This window comes from Nomascus leucogenys, chromosome 9 (genome assembly GCF_006542625.1).
Source record: "Nomascus leucogenys isolate Asia chromosome 9, Asia_NLE_v1, whole genome shotgun sequence".
NCBI lineage: Eukaryota > Metazoa > Chordata > Mammalia > Primates > Hylobatidae > Nomascus > Nomascus leucogenys.
In genome coordinates, this window is record NC_044389.1 from 63,688,195 (window position 1) to 63,702,500 (window position 14,306).

General features: G+C 36.0%; 1 protein-coding gene across 2 annotated transcripts in view; it reads left to right on the top strand.

Annotated features, from left to right (window-relative positions):
- CFAP299 (cilia and flagella associated protein 299) overlaps window positions 1-14,306 on the top strand; it is a 659,626-nt gene that overhangs the window by 558,918 nt on the left and 86,402 nt on the right. For both annotated transcript variants that reach the window (XM_003265806.4, XM_003265805.3), the window contains one exon: window positions 1,841-1,983. In XM_003265806.4, coding sequence (XP_003265854.1) covers window positions 1,841-1,983 — 143 coding nt within the window. The remainder of the gene's footprint in view (window positions 1-1,840; window positions 1,984-14,306) is intronic.

Here is a 14,306-nt window from a genome sequence, read left to right on the forward strand (position 1 = left end):
TTCTGTTTAAGAAGCAATTATTGTTGTTTTATACAGTCAATATTTGTTTCTATGTACCTCTATATTTGCAACTGTCTTTGATTATTATTTTTTCTTTATCTTTGACTTGGCAGCTAGAATCACTTCCTTTTGCCTGAAATACATCCTGCGGAATTTCTTTGAGCAATGATCTGATGTTAGTCAAATCCCTCATTATTTTTTTGGTCTGAAGATGTTTATATTTTGCTCACTGGAAAGAGTTTTCCCCGGCGTACTGTTCTTGGATAATTCTTATATTTTCTGGATTCACTGAAGATAGTACTTCATGCATTTTTTATTTCTCAGCTTTCTGTTGAGGCAATAAGTTCTATGAACTTCTGTCTCTGAAAGGGTAGAATTTGTTTCCTGCATCCTCACCCCATAAGGTCATGGAAACCTTCCTCAAATTCCCCGATGTTGGGCAAATGCTTTCAGAACAAAGATTATTTTAAGGCCTTACTCTCCTCTCTGGGTTCCTGCTTTCACTTAGTTTTTGGACTCTGAGTATTTCTTTTCCTTGCCAGGGCATCAATGCATTTTAAAAGTTATTGTTTTAGATTTTATTCAGAATTTTTATTTGTTTTTAGTAGGAAGGTCAGTCACAATATCTAGTCTGCCATTCTGCTGGAGAAATAAGTTTGGTTCATCTCTCATTTAAAGACAGTGGGGAGGATATTTGGGATATTTTTCTTTTTCTGTTAATATAATTCCATGGGTGGGGGCTTCTCTCTCTCTCTCTCTGTGTGTGTGTGTGTGTGTGTGTGTGTGTGTGTGTGTGTGTCCCAATATGACATAACTGACATCGGGAGCAACCTTGATGGTGAAAAGATGTCAAGCACCTTTAGGAATGAAAATGAAATTATGAAATATTGAGAATTATAGCTCATGTCCTTGTTTAAGGAGGTGCAGCCTTGCTAGACATTGGTCTGTAGTGTGAGTCTCAAGAAGTCTCTTAGTTACTGTTTGTTTATAATTTGTGCTGCATAAATTAAGAAATAAGTGGCTTAAAAGCATGGAGAAATTGATACTAATTTATATGGAGTTATGTGGGCAAAATGAAAAGGGCTGAGGATTGAAGTCTCTATAAGAATGCACCCAGGAATAACAAAGAATGCTAGTTCCTCCTGCCATATCTGTAGGATATATAACTAATCCATCACAACACTTTCTCCCCTTAACCAAGAACTTGCTTGAGAATCCTTTTCAGCACGGTATTCTCAGCATTCAATGTTAAACTATCAGAGAAGGCAATCAAGATAAAGCTATCAGCATAACAACTAATTTTTAATTGTCTTTCTGTTGTTCTTTTCGTTTTTCAACTGGAATATTGTAATATTGATAGTACTTTTTTTTTTCTTTTGAGACGGAGTCTTGCTCTGTCACCGAGGCTGGAGTGCAGTGGCGTGTTCTTGGCTCACTGCAACCTCCACCTCCTGGGTTCGAGCAATTCCCCTGCCTCAGCTTCCCGAGTAGCTGGAATTATAGGCGCCCGCCACCACGCCCGGCTAATTTTTTGTATTTTAGTAGAGATGGGGTTTCACCATGTTGGCCAGGATGGTCTCAATCTCCTCACCTTGTGATCTGCCCGCCTTGGCCTCCCAAAGTGCTGGGATTACAGGCGTGAGCCACCGCGTCAGGCGAGTAACGTGTGTTTTTAGGTGCAGTGGGGAAAAAGAATCTGTTCAATGTTATAACCACTCTTTCAGAAGCCCTGCTTCCTATAGTAACTCATATTAGTGTTTTACATCATTCTATCCTATGGCATTCCATAATAAATCAGCTCTTTTATATTTTTGTCTTATTCTCTATTCTGTGCTACCAGTCCGTGATCTTTATTCGTGACAGAAATTCTCATGGGCAAGAGATATCAGGATACATCGACTATGCCCACAGGCTAAAGATGGAAGATTTTGAAGTCTACTTTACCAGAAAAAAAAGACTTCTTCCAAGGCCTACAGATATAAGGTAAATTATATACAATTCTTGCACCCTTAGAGGCAGAGACAAAGACTTTTTATTTTATGGTCTACATTGTGCCTAAAATGCTAATGTATATATAATAGGAATGTGATACAACTGATTATTAATATGAAAATAACTAAATCTTAAAATAAGCAATAAGCATAGATGCATTGTTTTTCCTTTAACAGCCTGAGAAAAAGGATTCTTCAGAGACAAGATAAGTAAATTCCCAGTGACATTCCTTTACAATGATAAGTAGCGCCTAAAATTTGTTAACCTCATGAGGCTTTTGCCGCACTTGGGACTTGGTCTGTCCAGAAGCCTCAAGAGCTGCTCATCTAACATGTTTTCCTCCATGTCTCTTTGGTCACCAGCCAAAGTGCTGGCCCCTGATCAGCTCACCCTCATTTCTCTCATCTCTGTCCTATTCTGGGACACCCATTCCTTCACACCCATCATTCTTTTTACTACCGACCCTTGCCTTTTATTCTAGAACCCTTATCTATCACCTAGCGTCTACTCTACACTGCCAATCTATTCACAGATGGGTTCTTTTACTCTCTTCTAAATAGCATGCAAGCTAAAACTTTTTATTCCCTCTTACTTAACTATAGAACCCCCAAATTAAGTAGCAGCATTATGCTTTAACTGTATTCAGATCATTATTTGATGATTATAAAAATACCTACCTCCTCCGAGATGCCTGTTATCCTCTATCCACCCTTATTGATATTGTCTGAAGACTTCCTTATCCATCACCTTTTTTTGGTTTGTTTGTTTTTGAGATGGAGTCTCGCTCTGTCGTCCAGGCTGGAGTGCAATGGTGCAATCTTGGATCACTGCAACTTCCACCTCCCAGGTTCAAGCAATTCTCTTGTCTCAGCTTCCCATGTAGCTGGGACTACAGGCACACACCACCACGTCTGGATACTTTTTGTATTTTTAGTAGAGACAAGGTTCCACCATATTGGTCATGCTGGTCTCAAACTCCTAACCTCAGGTGATCCACCAGCCTCAGCCTCCCAAAGTGCTGGGATTACAGGCATCAGCCACTGAGCCTGACTCCCATCACCACTGTAATGGACTTAGCTTTTCCTATCCTACCTAGGATAACATTTCATTTAACTTCTCTCTTTCAGTAATGCCCATTGTCCATGTCTTTTTGATTTTTGGTTGTATCTGACACACTAACATTCCGAAGTCGATCGATCCAGACATTTTTTTCACTGCACTTGTAGCTACCCCCCTGGGTACTGCTGAAGGAAATTTTAAGGAATTTCACAAAACTGTGGATTGCTGCTACTAATAACTTATGGTTTCCAAACTCAATTGAGTCCTTTATGACTCTTAAAACTTATGTTCAAAATTAAAGTCATTTTAATTCCTGAGGCCTGCTGTTGCTTCTTTGTCACCTGTCTTGGCAAATGGCACCACCCTTGAAACCAAAGGAAAAATCCAGATGTTAACCTAGACCTCTTGTTTTTCATCACCACGCTTATAACTAACAATTTATTAAAAACACTGAATTCTATTATCTTAGCAGCTTTGTTTTGTTAAAGCAAATGTAAGACATCTCATTTCACCTGCAAACACTTCAGCATGGATCTTTATCTGATAACATTTTTAAGGAAAACATCTTGGCATTATCATACCTAACAAAATACTTTCCTTAATGTCATCTAATATCTACTTCACATTTCATTTTCACCCTCAATAACATTTAATTGACTAATTTATTTTTTATAGTTTGTTTGACCAATCAAAATTCAAGTGATATTGTGTTTTGTCTTACTATATCTTGACCTCTTGCATCCTTTTTTTTTTTTTACGACAGTCCCCCTCATTCTTTTTATCTTCTATGCTATTGATTTGTTGGAGAAACCAGGTACTGAAAAACATTGTCCTCAAGTGTCTCATATTCTGGATTTTACTGATCCAGTAAAATCATACTGTTTATTCTACTATCTATATTCCTCTCTTCCCTATTAAATGATTTGATTAAATGCAGTATAATTTTTTTCTAAGTAAGAAATTTTAATATGTGATGTTCTACAGTAACTATTACCCCAATTTTAGATCTCCTGAGCTCGATCAGTAGGTTCAGGTGGTGTCAGTCTAATTATTTCATTACAAGATTTTCCATAAAATTTCACCCAATGGTTTTAGCATCTATTATTGAAAGCTACCTAAATATTTTTTACTAAGGGTTGAATAATGGTGAATCTATAATTCTATTATTTATCCTGAATTTTTTAGCTTGAATTCTTCTATAGAGAAAAACTTTTCCTTATCACTTATTTGGTTACCTTGAAAGAAATTCCTTCAGAAATACAAAATAAATATTTTTTTAATTTATAGAAAATTTGAAGCCAGAAACACAAAACAGTGTAGAGATTATGCCAAATTATTTTTCAGAGTAGTTGTTTCATTTTGTATCCATGAGAAATACTGTATAAGTGATCTGGTTAACCCTCATCCTCACCAACACAAGATATTAACAAACTGTTCTTTCCCACTGTAGTGAGTTATAAATGATCTCTCAATGTGGTTTTAATTTTTATTTACTTGATTATTTATTAGATTGGGCATTTTTTATTGGCTGTTCAGCTTTTCTTTCTGTGAAGTACCTATTAAGATTTTTCCCTGTTATTTCAAGTGAGGTATTCTTTTTCTTGCAAATTATAAGATTCATTTTATTTATTTTTGGATATTGGTTAATCCTTTGCCTCTTATGTGTATTTCAAAATATCATCTCTCTGTGTGTAGTTCTTTTTTTTTTCATTGATTTTGAAGGTCAGAAATTAGAAGTTCCGATAGTCATCTTAATGCATTTTAAACTTCACATCTGCAGTTTGCGCTTTCGTATTTTGTTTAATAAATCCCATCTTTTTGGAAGTCGTAAATATACTGTCTTATAGGATATTATAGTTTTGCTTTTGATTTTATATCTTTAACTGCCCAGGATTAGTATAGAATATGGTAGTTAGGCAGTTGTTATTAGGGGAAAAAGTCCCTTTGGTATATGAAGTTCCATATTTAGTTTGATTCAGAACTAAAGCAAAAATTTAAAATTAAATATTTCATAAAGTCTCTATATCCTTACCTTTTGGCATGGTATTTTATTCTATGCAGAGACAAACATTTTGTGTCTATGATTAGAATCTAGTCTTGCATTTTTACTGTGGAAAATACAAATGTCAATAGACAGCTGCTGCTATTATGAAATGCAGCAGTAGAAAGGGCCCTGACCAAGTCAGCTTCCGTCTTGACTATGTCTTTAAGATTCAGTACTTTCTTTTTGACACACTCGTGAGTAATTACAAGTGGATAGCAGGTTACAGTTTCAAGTTCCTTCACACTTCCCTATTGATATGGGCATGACAAGCATTATTCTTACCATCAGAGAGAGGATAAGATAAAGAGGCAACCACTTACCAAAGTTCGTAAGTGAAACAGTGATGGGAGAGGACAAGTTCTTCAGCATTCTAATTCACTGTTCACCTCTAGAACACTATTCCTGGTTTAAGCTTTTATATCCCAAGGACAACTGTACCATGTGGAATCACTTATATTCAGCTCCACATATATTTGCATACATTTCCATGTTTATGCATTTGTTGAACAAAGATCTAAGGCTTGCCTATAGAGCTCTACCCATCCCTCAGATAGGATAATCAAGAGGAAATGAAAAATTTTTCTTTGTGTTTCTTTTTAGAGCTTCCATGAAATATTCATACCCTTGACCAGAAAATGACCTTAAATACTAAAGCTTTGAAAGGTATTATTGTCAAATTTCCCTTGAAGTCCCATTGTCTGTTTTATTAAAATGTTTAACGTTCCAAGCCCCTGAAGTTAGAATTATACGCACTTATCCTGTGCTTAAGTGCATTCTTATGAAAGCATTCTGGCAACATATTGGCTGATTCTCAAGTTTAAAAAGGAAAAAATAAAGCAGTAAATGAACCCAGGGCTTCTACAAATGGTATTAAAATATTGCCTATTTTTAAAGTTATTAATGCTTTTCCAAATTCAAATATGGTGATTGTTCATTAGAATATTAGTTTAGTCTTTTCAGCAGATATTCACTGAATTTGAAAGAGGGGGAAATACTTTGAGCAAAAACCTACTAACTAAAGGAGACTTGCCGCAACTACCTAGCTCCTTGATATGCAAATTATAGTCCATGAACCCATAGTGAAGCATCTCAGGCTCTCTTCCAACCACTGAGTTAGAATCAGTGTATTAACATGATCCTCAGTATTTCCATATGCTTATTTGTCTTAGTTTGTGCTGCTATAACAAAATACCACAGACTGTGTAATTTATAAACAATAGAAATTTATTTATCATGGTTTTGGAGGCTGGAAAGTCCAAGACCAAGGTGCTGGCAGAATTGCCATTTGGTGAGGCCTCCTTTCTGCTTCCAAGATGGTGCCAGAAAAGGGCTTAAACTAGTTCCCTCCAGTTTCTTTACAAGGCACTAATCCATTTCTGAGGCAGAACTATCGTGACTTAATCACTTTCCAAAAGCCCTACCACTTAATACACCAGTTTTAACATAAATTTTGGAGGGGACACATTCAAACCATAGCAATATTAAATTTGAGAAGCATGCCCTAGACTGGTGCTCTCTAGTAGGGTAGCTACTACCCACATATGGCCACCGAGTACTTGATGTATGGTTAACCTTGAATTAACATGTACTGTGAGTGTAAATGCACACTTGATTCTGAAGACTTCTCATAAAAATACAAAATGTCTTATTAGTAACTATTATTTCATGTTAAAATAATAGTGTGATAGATATGTTGAGTTAAATAAAATACATTATTAAAATAATTTTACCTATTTCTTTTTATTTGTTTTTAATGTGACTACTAGAAAATTCAAAAATGCATCTGTGGTTCACATTGCTGGCTCATATCATGTTATATCTCCATTAACCAACGCTATTCTGGTCTACTCGTCCCCAACCCAGAGGCTCAAATCTCACCCCAATCTTTAGAACCAGTACTAATCTTAGATAGGTATGATGTAAAAAGCCAGAAGCCAGAGATCACCAATTAGTCATTGGACCAGATCTGCCTGCAGGATTTTTTATTTGCCCTGCACAGTTGTATGTAAAATTGTGTCAATGTTTCAGAAACAAAAAATTTCCCACAAAATATCTTAGATTTGAAATTTTCTTTAAACTTTCATCTAGACCATCATCTAGAATTAAACTGCAGCTGCTTCCTCAGATGGGGCATATTTTTACTAGATAAACACAGACTTCGCTAATCACATATATTGATATCACCGTCACCCTTGAGTTATTCATGCATAGTACCTGCTAGCTTCTTTTAGGCATTTGAGTTTGTGACTTCTGGTTTAAACTGCTATCTTAGATTCTAGAGGTCATATTTTCTGTTAGCCTAGTCATGATATTCTTTGCTCACCCACTATGAGTGAGTTAATTTCAGCCCTTGGTCTCCCTCAGGTTGTTCCATACCACTGTGGTTACAAGGTTGAACGGCGTCAGAGTCTGAGATGATTATGATGATGATTTAAAAACAATGATGATGTTAACTGAGCACTTACTGTGCATAGTACTAATTAATAACTAAAGCACTGTACTAAATAATTTATATATTACATATTATATATAAATATTATATATTACATTTACAAATATTATATTATATGTAATATTTCATTTTCTCTTTACAACAACCTTATAAGTTAGGGACCTGATATGGTTTGGCTGTGTCACCACCCAAATCTCATCTTGAATTGTAATCCATATAATCCCCACATGTCATGGGAGGGACCTGATGGAAGGTAATTGAATCATGGGGGCAGTTTTCTCCATACTGTTCTCAGGGTAGTGAGTGCGTTCTCACAAGATCTGATGATTTTATAAGCATCTGGCATTTCCCCTGCTGGCACTCATTCTCTCTCCTGCTTCCCTGGGAAGAAGTGCCTTCTGCCATGATTGTAAGTTTCCTGAGGCCTCCCCAGCCATGCGTAACTGTAAGTCAATTAAACCTGTTTTCTTTATAAACTTCCCAGCCTTGGGTGTTTCCTTATGGCAATCTAACAATGGACTAATACAAGACCTTTTTCACATTTTAACACTTAAAAAACCTGTATCATAAAAGTGTTAGCTGGCTTAACCAAAGTTATATACAGACACATACATATGTACAACCAGAAATCCAGGACCAAACAGAGATCACTGCCATTATTTTTTTTATTCAGTACATTATTCCATTTAAGACTTTGACATGTAAAGATGTCACTTTTGACCTCGTATCCATATCCCAATCCTTCCCAGGTCATATTTTTTTGGCAGAAGTGTGTCTCATGTGACAAGACCTAATTTAGGAATGTTTTTCAGAACTTTAAGCAATCCTGCTGTCCACAGTTAAGACTAGGAAATTTTGGCCATCCTGTACCCACCCTTGCCACTTCCTTCTTTCATTGAGCTTGGCAGAAAACACCCTTTTGTACTTAACCAGGCTTTCATTTTCAGTCACTGTGAGTAAGAATTATAGTGTCCCCACAGCTTTGTGTGTGGAAGAGCTCTGAACAGAATTAAAAGTGACCTGTAATTGTGGTTTCAGCCTAAAAGTCTTTAGGGAAACATTGGCCCTGACTTGTTGAACCTCAGTTATGTCCCAGGATACTTTTAGAATCTATTCATATCCTCTGAACTGTGGTTCAAAAAATTTTTGTAATATCTACTTGGAATTCTTTTACAGATAAATTTAATTTTCCAATACTTAACTCATTTTAGCTTCTCTTTATTCCAAGCTAAATATTAAGTACTGTCTCTTATGGAAAATTCAGAAATGGAGCAGAGATCCCAAAAGCCATATACTGTGCATATAACCCATAAACTAGGACTAACAGTTCCTACTGAATCCTTACTAAAGTATCTGTCTGTGTCATCCAATGATAGAAATCATTCATGTGCAGTTTGGTCCATTGCTTTAAAAGAAAAAGTCAGAATCCCAGAGCAATCACTTGGTAGTTTCTTTAGTTGTCTAGAATGTGTTTCCTTGAAGATTGTGTCTCTGGATAAACCTTAAGTGAATAATTAGAGATCTCACAAAACCTCTAGTTTATTGACACTGACTGTGGTTAAGACAGGATTACTCTTTACATAAGATTTTTTCCAACTTTTTAAAATTGTTGGTCAAAAATCCACAACATAAAATTTAACAGTTTAACCATTTTAAGTGTACAGTTCAGTGACATTAAACACATTCAAATTTTTGTGCAACTTTTCCAACTTTTTATTATTAATTTTTTTTAAGTTTTGGAAAAGTTCAAAGAATAGTACAATGAAGGCCAATATACTCACAACCTAGACAAAACAATTGTTAACATTTTTCCAAATTTGCTTCAATTCTCTTTTGGTGTTTTGGTGTGTGTTTATTTGTGTCTATGTTTGTACTATTTGAAAGTAGCTTACAGATTTCACCTTAAAATATTTCATCTTGCGTCTCCTGAGTATAAGGACATCCTCCTACATAACATCACCATTATTCTAGATGAAAAAATTCATAATTATTTTCTACTATCATCTAATGTTTAGCTCATATTTAAACTTTCTTAATTATGTCCAAAATGTATTATAGCTACTTATGTGAATCATCATTCAATGTACAAAAATTACATTGCTTGTGTCTCTTTACTGTCCTTTTCTTTAAAAGAACACCTCTCTCCATACTTCCCAGCCAAATACTCTTTTCTTTGTGATGACATTGACTTTTTAAAAACACAGGACACTTGTCTTTTAGATTGTTCCACATTCTGAACTTGTCTGATTGCTTCCTTGTGGTAATATCTGACTCATTTCTCTTATCTCTGTATTTTCTTTATACTGGGAGATAACTCTAAAGGCTTCATTTTGTTCAGTATAAATATTTCTTTTAGACAAGAACTTCTCCATTACATATTGCATCATATCAGGAAGCACCTAATGTCAAGTTGTCCCATTATCAGTGATGCTCAGTTTGACCTGTTGGTTAAAGAAGACTTGCTATATCATTCCTCTAAAAATACATATTTTCCTTTTTTAACAAAATTGTATAGTACCTAAATTAGTATGAACTAACTTTTGTGTATTTATATAAGCCTACTTGTTTTTCTATTTTTTTCTTTAAAATTTACATTTTATTTTCGTTTGTTTGTTTGTTTTTCTTTAACATTGTGAGAATATTTATTTTCAAAATGGTTATTTTACCAGGATGACAGAAACAACTTTTCAAATCTTAAGGAACGTTTTATTATAAACACTTAGTAGCCATCATAGAGTGAAGAAATTGAAGACAGAGTGAAATCAAATCAAAGGTGAAATTATCAATGGGACTTACACAAAGTTCACATATTTGCATTAACCCAAGTATATGGAAAATCAGTATTTGCTGACCTTGAGTTTGGAAATGACCAATAATGTAGCTTTAAAAACTGAGTACATTGACAAAACTATTTACAATCATAAACATATTCCTATTATAAAAAAAGGAAAGAAAAAGAAAAAAAAAACAGTGTCTTCTATGGAAAAGGTGCTTTCCCATAGAAAAGCACGTATTGTATAAATCGTTATTTTTTTTTATGGATACTGCATTTTTTTTTAATTTTATCATTATTATACTTTAAGTTTTAGGGTACATGTGCACAACGTGCAGGTTTGTTACATATGTATACATGTGCCATGTTGGTGTGCTGCTCCCATTAACTTGTCATTTAGCATTAGGTATATCTCCTAATGCTGTCCCTCCCCCCTACCCCCACCCCACAACAGTCCCTGGTGTGTGATGTTCCCCTTCCTGTGTCCCTGTGTTCTCATTGTTCAATTCCCACCTATGAGTGAGAACATGCGGTGTTTGGCTTTTTGTCCTTGCGATAGTTTGCTGAGAATGATGCTTTCCAGTGTCATCCATGTCCCTACAAAGGACATGAACTCATCGTTTTTTATGGCTGCATAGTATTCCATGGTGTATATGTGCCACATTTTCTTAATCCAGTCTATCATTGTTGGACATTTGGGTTGGTTCCAAGTCTTTGCTATTGGGAATAGTGCCACAATAAACATACGTGTGCATGTGTCTTTATAGCAGCATGATTTATAGTCCTTTGGGTATATACCCAGTAATGGGATGGCTGGATCAAATGGTATTTCTAGTTCTAGATCCCTGAGGAATCGCCACACTGACTTCTACAATGGTTGAACTACTTTACAATCCCACCAACAGTGTAAAAGTGTTCCTATTTCTCCACATCCTCTCCAGCACCTGTTGTTTCCTGACTTTTGAATGATGGCCATTCTAACTGGTGTGAGATGGTATCTCATTGTGGTTTTGATTTGCATTACTCTGATGGCCAGTGATGATAATCATTTTTTCATGTGTTTTTGGCTGCATCAATGTCTTCTTTTGAGAAGTGTCTGTTCATATCCTTCGCCCACTTTTTGATGGGGTTGTTTGTTTTTTTCTTGTACATTTGTTTGAGTTCATTGTAGATTCTGGATATTAGCCCTTTGTCAGATGAGCAGGTTGCAAAAATTTTCTCCCATTCTGTAGGTTGCCTGTTCACTCTGATGGTAGTTTCTTTTGCTGTGCAGGAGCTCTTTAGTTTAATTAGATCCCATTTGTCAATTTTGGCCTTTGTTGCCATTGCTTTTGGTGTTTTAGACATGAAGTCCTTGCCCATGCCTATGTCCTGAATGCTACTGCCTAGGTTTTCTTCTAGGGTTTTTATGGTTTTAGGTCTAACATTTAAGTCTTTAATCCATCTTGAATTAATTTTTGTATAAGGTGTAAGGAAAGGATCCAGTTTCAGCTTTCTACATATGGCTAGCCAGTTTTCCCAGCACCATTTATTGAATAGGGAATCCTTTCCCCATTGCTTGTTTTTGTCAGGTTTGTCAAAGATCAGATGGTTGTAGATATGTGGCATTATTTCTGAGGGCTCTGTTCTGTTCCATTGGTCTATATCTCTGTTTTGGTACCAGTACCATACTGTTTTGGTTACTGTAGCCTTGTAGTATAGTTTGAAGTCAGGTAGCATGATACCTCTGGCTTTGTTCTTTTGGCTTAGGATTGACTTGGTGATGCGGGCTCTTTTTTGGTTCCATATGAACTTTAAAGTAGTTTTTTCCAATTCTGTGAAGAAAGTCATTGGTAACTTGATGGGGATGGCATTGAATCTATAAATTACCTTGGGCAGTATGGCCATTTTCATGATATTGATTTTTCCTACCCATGAGCATGGAATGTTCTTCCATTTGTTTGTATCCTCTCTTTTATTTCATTGAGCAATGGTTTGTAGTTCTCCTTGAAGAGGTCCTTCACATCCCTTGTAAGTTGTATTCCTAGGTATTTTATTCTCTTTGAAGCAATTGTGAATGGGAGTTCACTCATGACTTGGCTCTCTGTTTCTCTGTTATTGGTGTATAAGAATGTTTGTGATTTTTGTACATTGATTTTGTATCCTGAGATTTTGCTGAAGTTGCTTATCAGCTTAAGGAAATTTTGGGCTGAGACGATGGGGTTTTCTAGATATACAATCATGTCATCTGCAAACAGGGACAATTTGACTTCTTCTTTTCCTAATTGAATACCCTTTATTTCCTTCTCCTGTCTGATTGCCCTGGCCAGAACTTCCAACACTATGTTGAATAGGAGTGGTAAGAGAGGGCATCCCTGTCTTGTGCCAGTTTTCAAAGGGAATAATTCCAGTTTTTGGCCATTCAGTATGATACTGGCTGTGGGTTTGTCATAGATAGCTCTTATTATTTTGAGATATGCCCCATGAATATATAATTTATTGAGAGTTTTTAGCATGAAGGGTTGTTGTTTTTTGTCAAAGGCCTTTTCTGCATCTATTGAGATAATCATGTGGTTTTTGTCTTTGGTTCTGTTTATATGTTGGATTACATTTATCGATTTGCGTATGTTGAACCAGCTTTGCATCCCAGGGTTGAAGCCCACTTGATCATGGCGTATAAGCTTTTTGATGTGCGGCTAGATTCTGTTTGCCAGTATTTTATTGAGGATTTTTGCATCCATGTTCATCAAGGATATTGGTCTGAAATTCTCTGTTTTGGTTGTGTCTCTGCCAGGCTTTGATATCAGGGTGATGCTGGCCTCATAAAATGAGTTAGAGAGGATTCCCTCTTTTTCTATTGATTGGAATAGTTTCAGAAGGAATGGTACCAGCTCCTCCTTGTACCTCTGGTAGAATTCGGCTGTGAATCCATCTGGTCCTGGACTTTTTTTGGTTGGTAAGCTATTGATTATTGCCACAACTTCAGAGCCTGTTATCGGTCTATTCAGAGATTCAACTTCTTCCTGGTTTAGTCTTGGGAAGGTGTATGTGTCGAGGAATTTATCCATTTCTTCTAGATTTTCTAGTTTATTTGCATAGAGGTGTTTGTAGTATTCTCTGATGGTAGTTTGTATTTCTGTGGGATCAGTGGTGATATCCCCTTTATCATTTTTTATTGCATCTATTTGATTCTTCTCTCTTTTCTTCTTTATTAGTCTTGCTAGTGGTCTATCGATTTTGTTGATCTTTTCAAAAAACCAGCTCCTGGATTCATTAATTTTTTGAAGGGTTTTTTGTGTCTCTATTTCCTTCAGTTCTGCTCTGATTTTAATTATTTTTTGCCTTCTGCTAGCTTTTGAATGTGTTTGCTCTTGCTTTTCTAGTTCTTTTAATCGTGATGTTAGGTTGTCAGTTTTGGATCTTTCCTGCTTTCTCTTGTGGGCATTTAGTGCTATAAATTTCCCTCTACACACTGCTTTGAATGTGTTCCAGAGATTCTGGTATGTTGTGTCTTTATTCTCCTTGGTTTCAAAGAACATCTTTATTTCTGCCTTCATTTCATTATGTACCCAGTAGTCATTCAGGAGCAGGTTGTTCAGTTTCCATGTAGTTGAGCGATTTTGAGTGACTTTCTTAATCCTGAGTTCTAGTTTGATTGCACTGTGGTCTGACAGACAGTTTGTTATAATTTCTGTTCTTTTACATTTGCTGAGGAGTGCTTTACTTCCAACTATGTGGTCAATTTTGGAATAGGTGTGGTGTGGTGCTGAAAAAAATGTATGTTCTGTTGATTTGGGGTGCAGAGTTCTGTAGATGTCTATTAGGTCTGCTTGGTGCAGAGCTGAGTCCAATTCCTGGGTATCCTTGTTAACTTTCTGTCTCGTTGATCTGTCTAATGTTGACAGTGGGGTGTTAAAGTCTCCCATTATTATTGTGTGGGAGTCTAAGTCTCTTTGTAGGTCACTAATGACTTGCTTTATGAATCTGGGTGCTCCTGTATTGGGTGC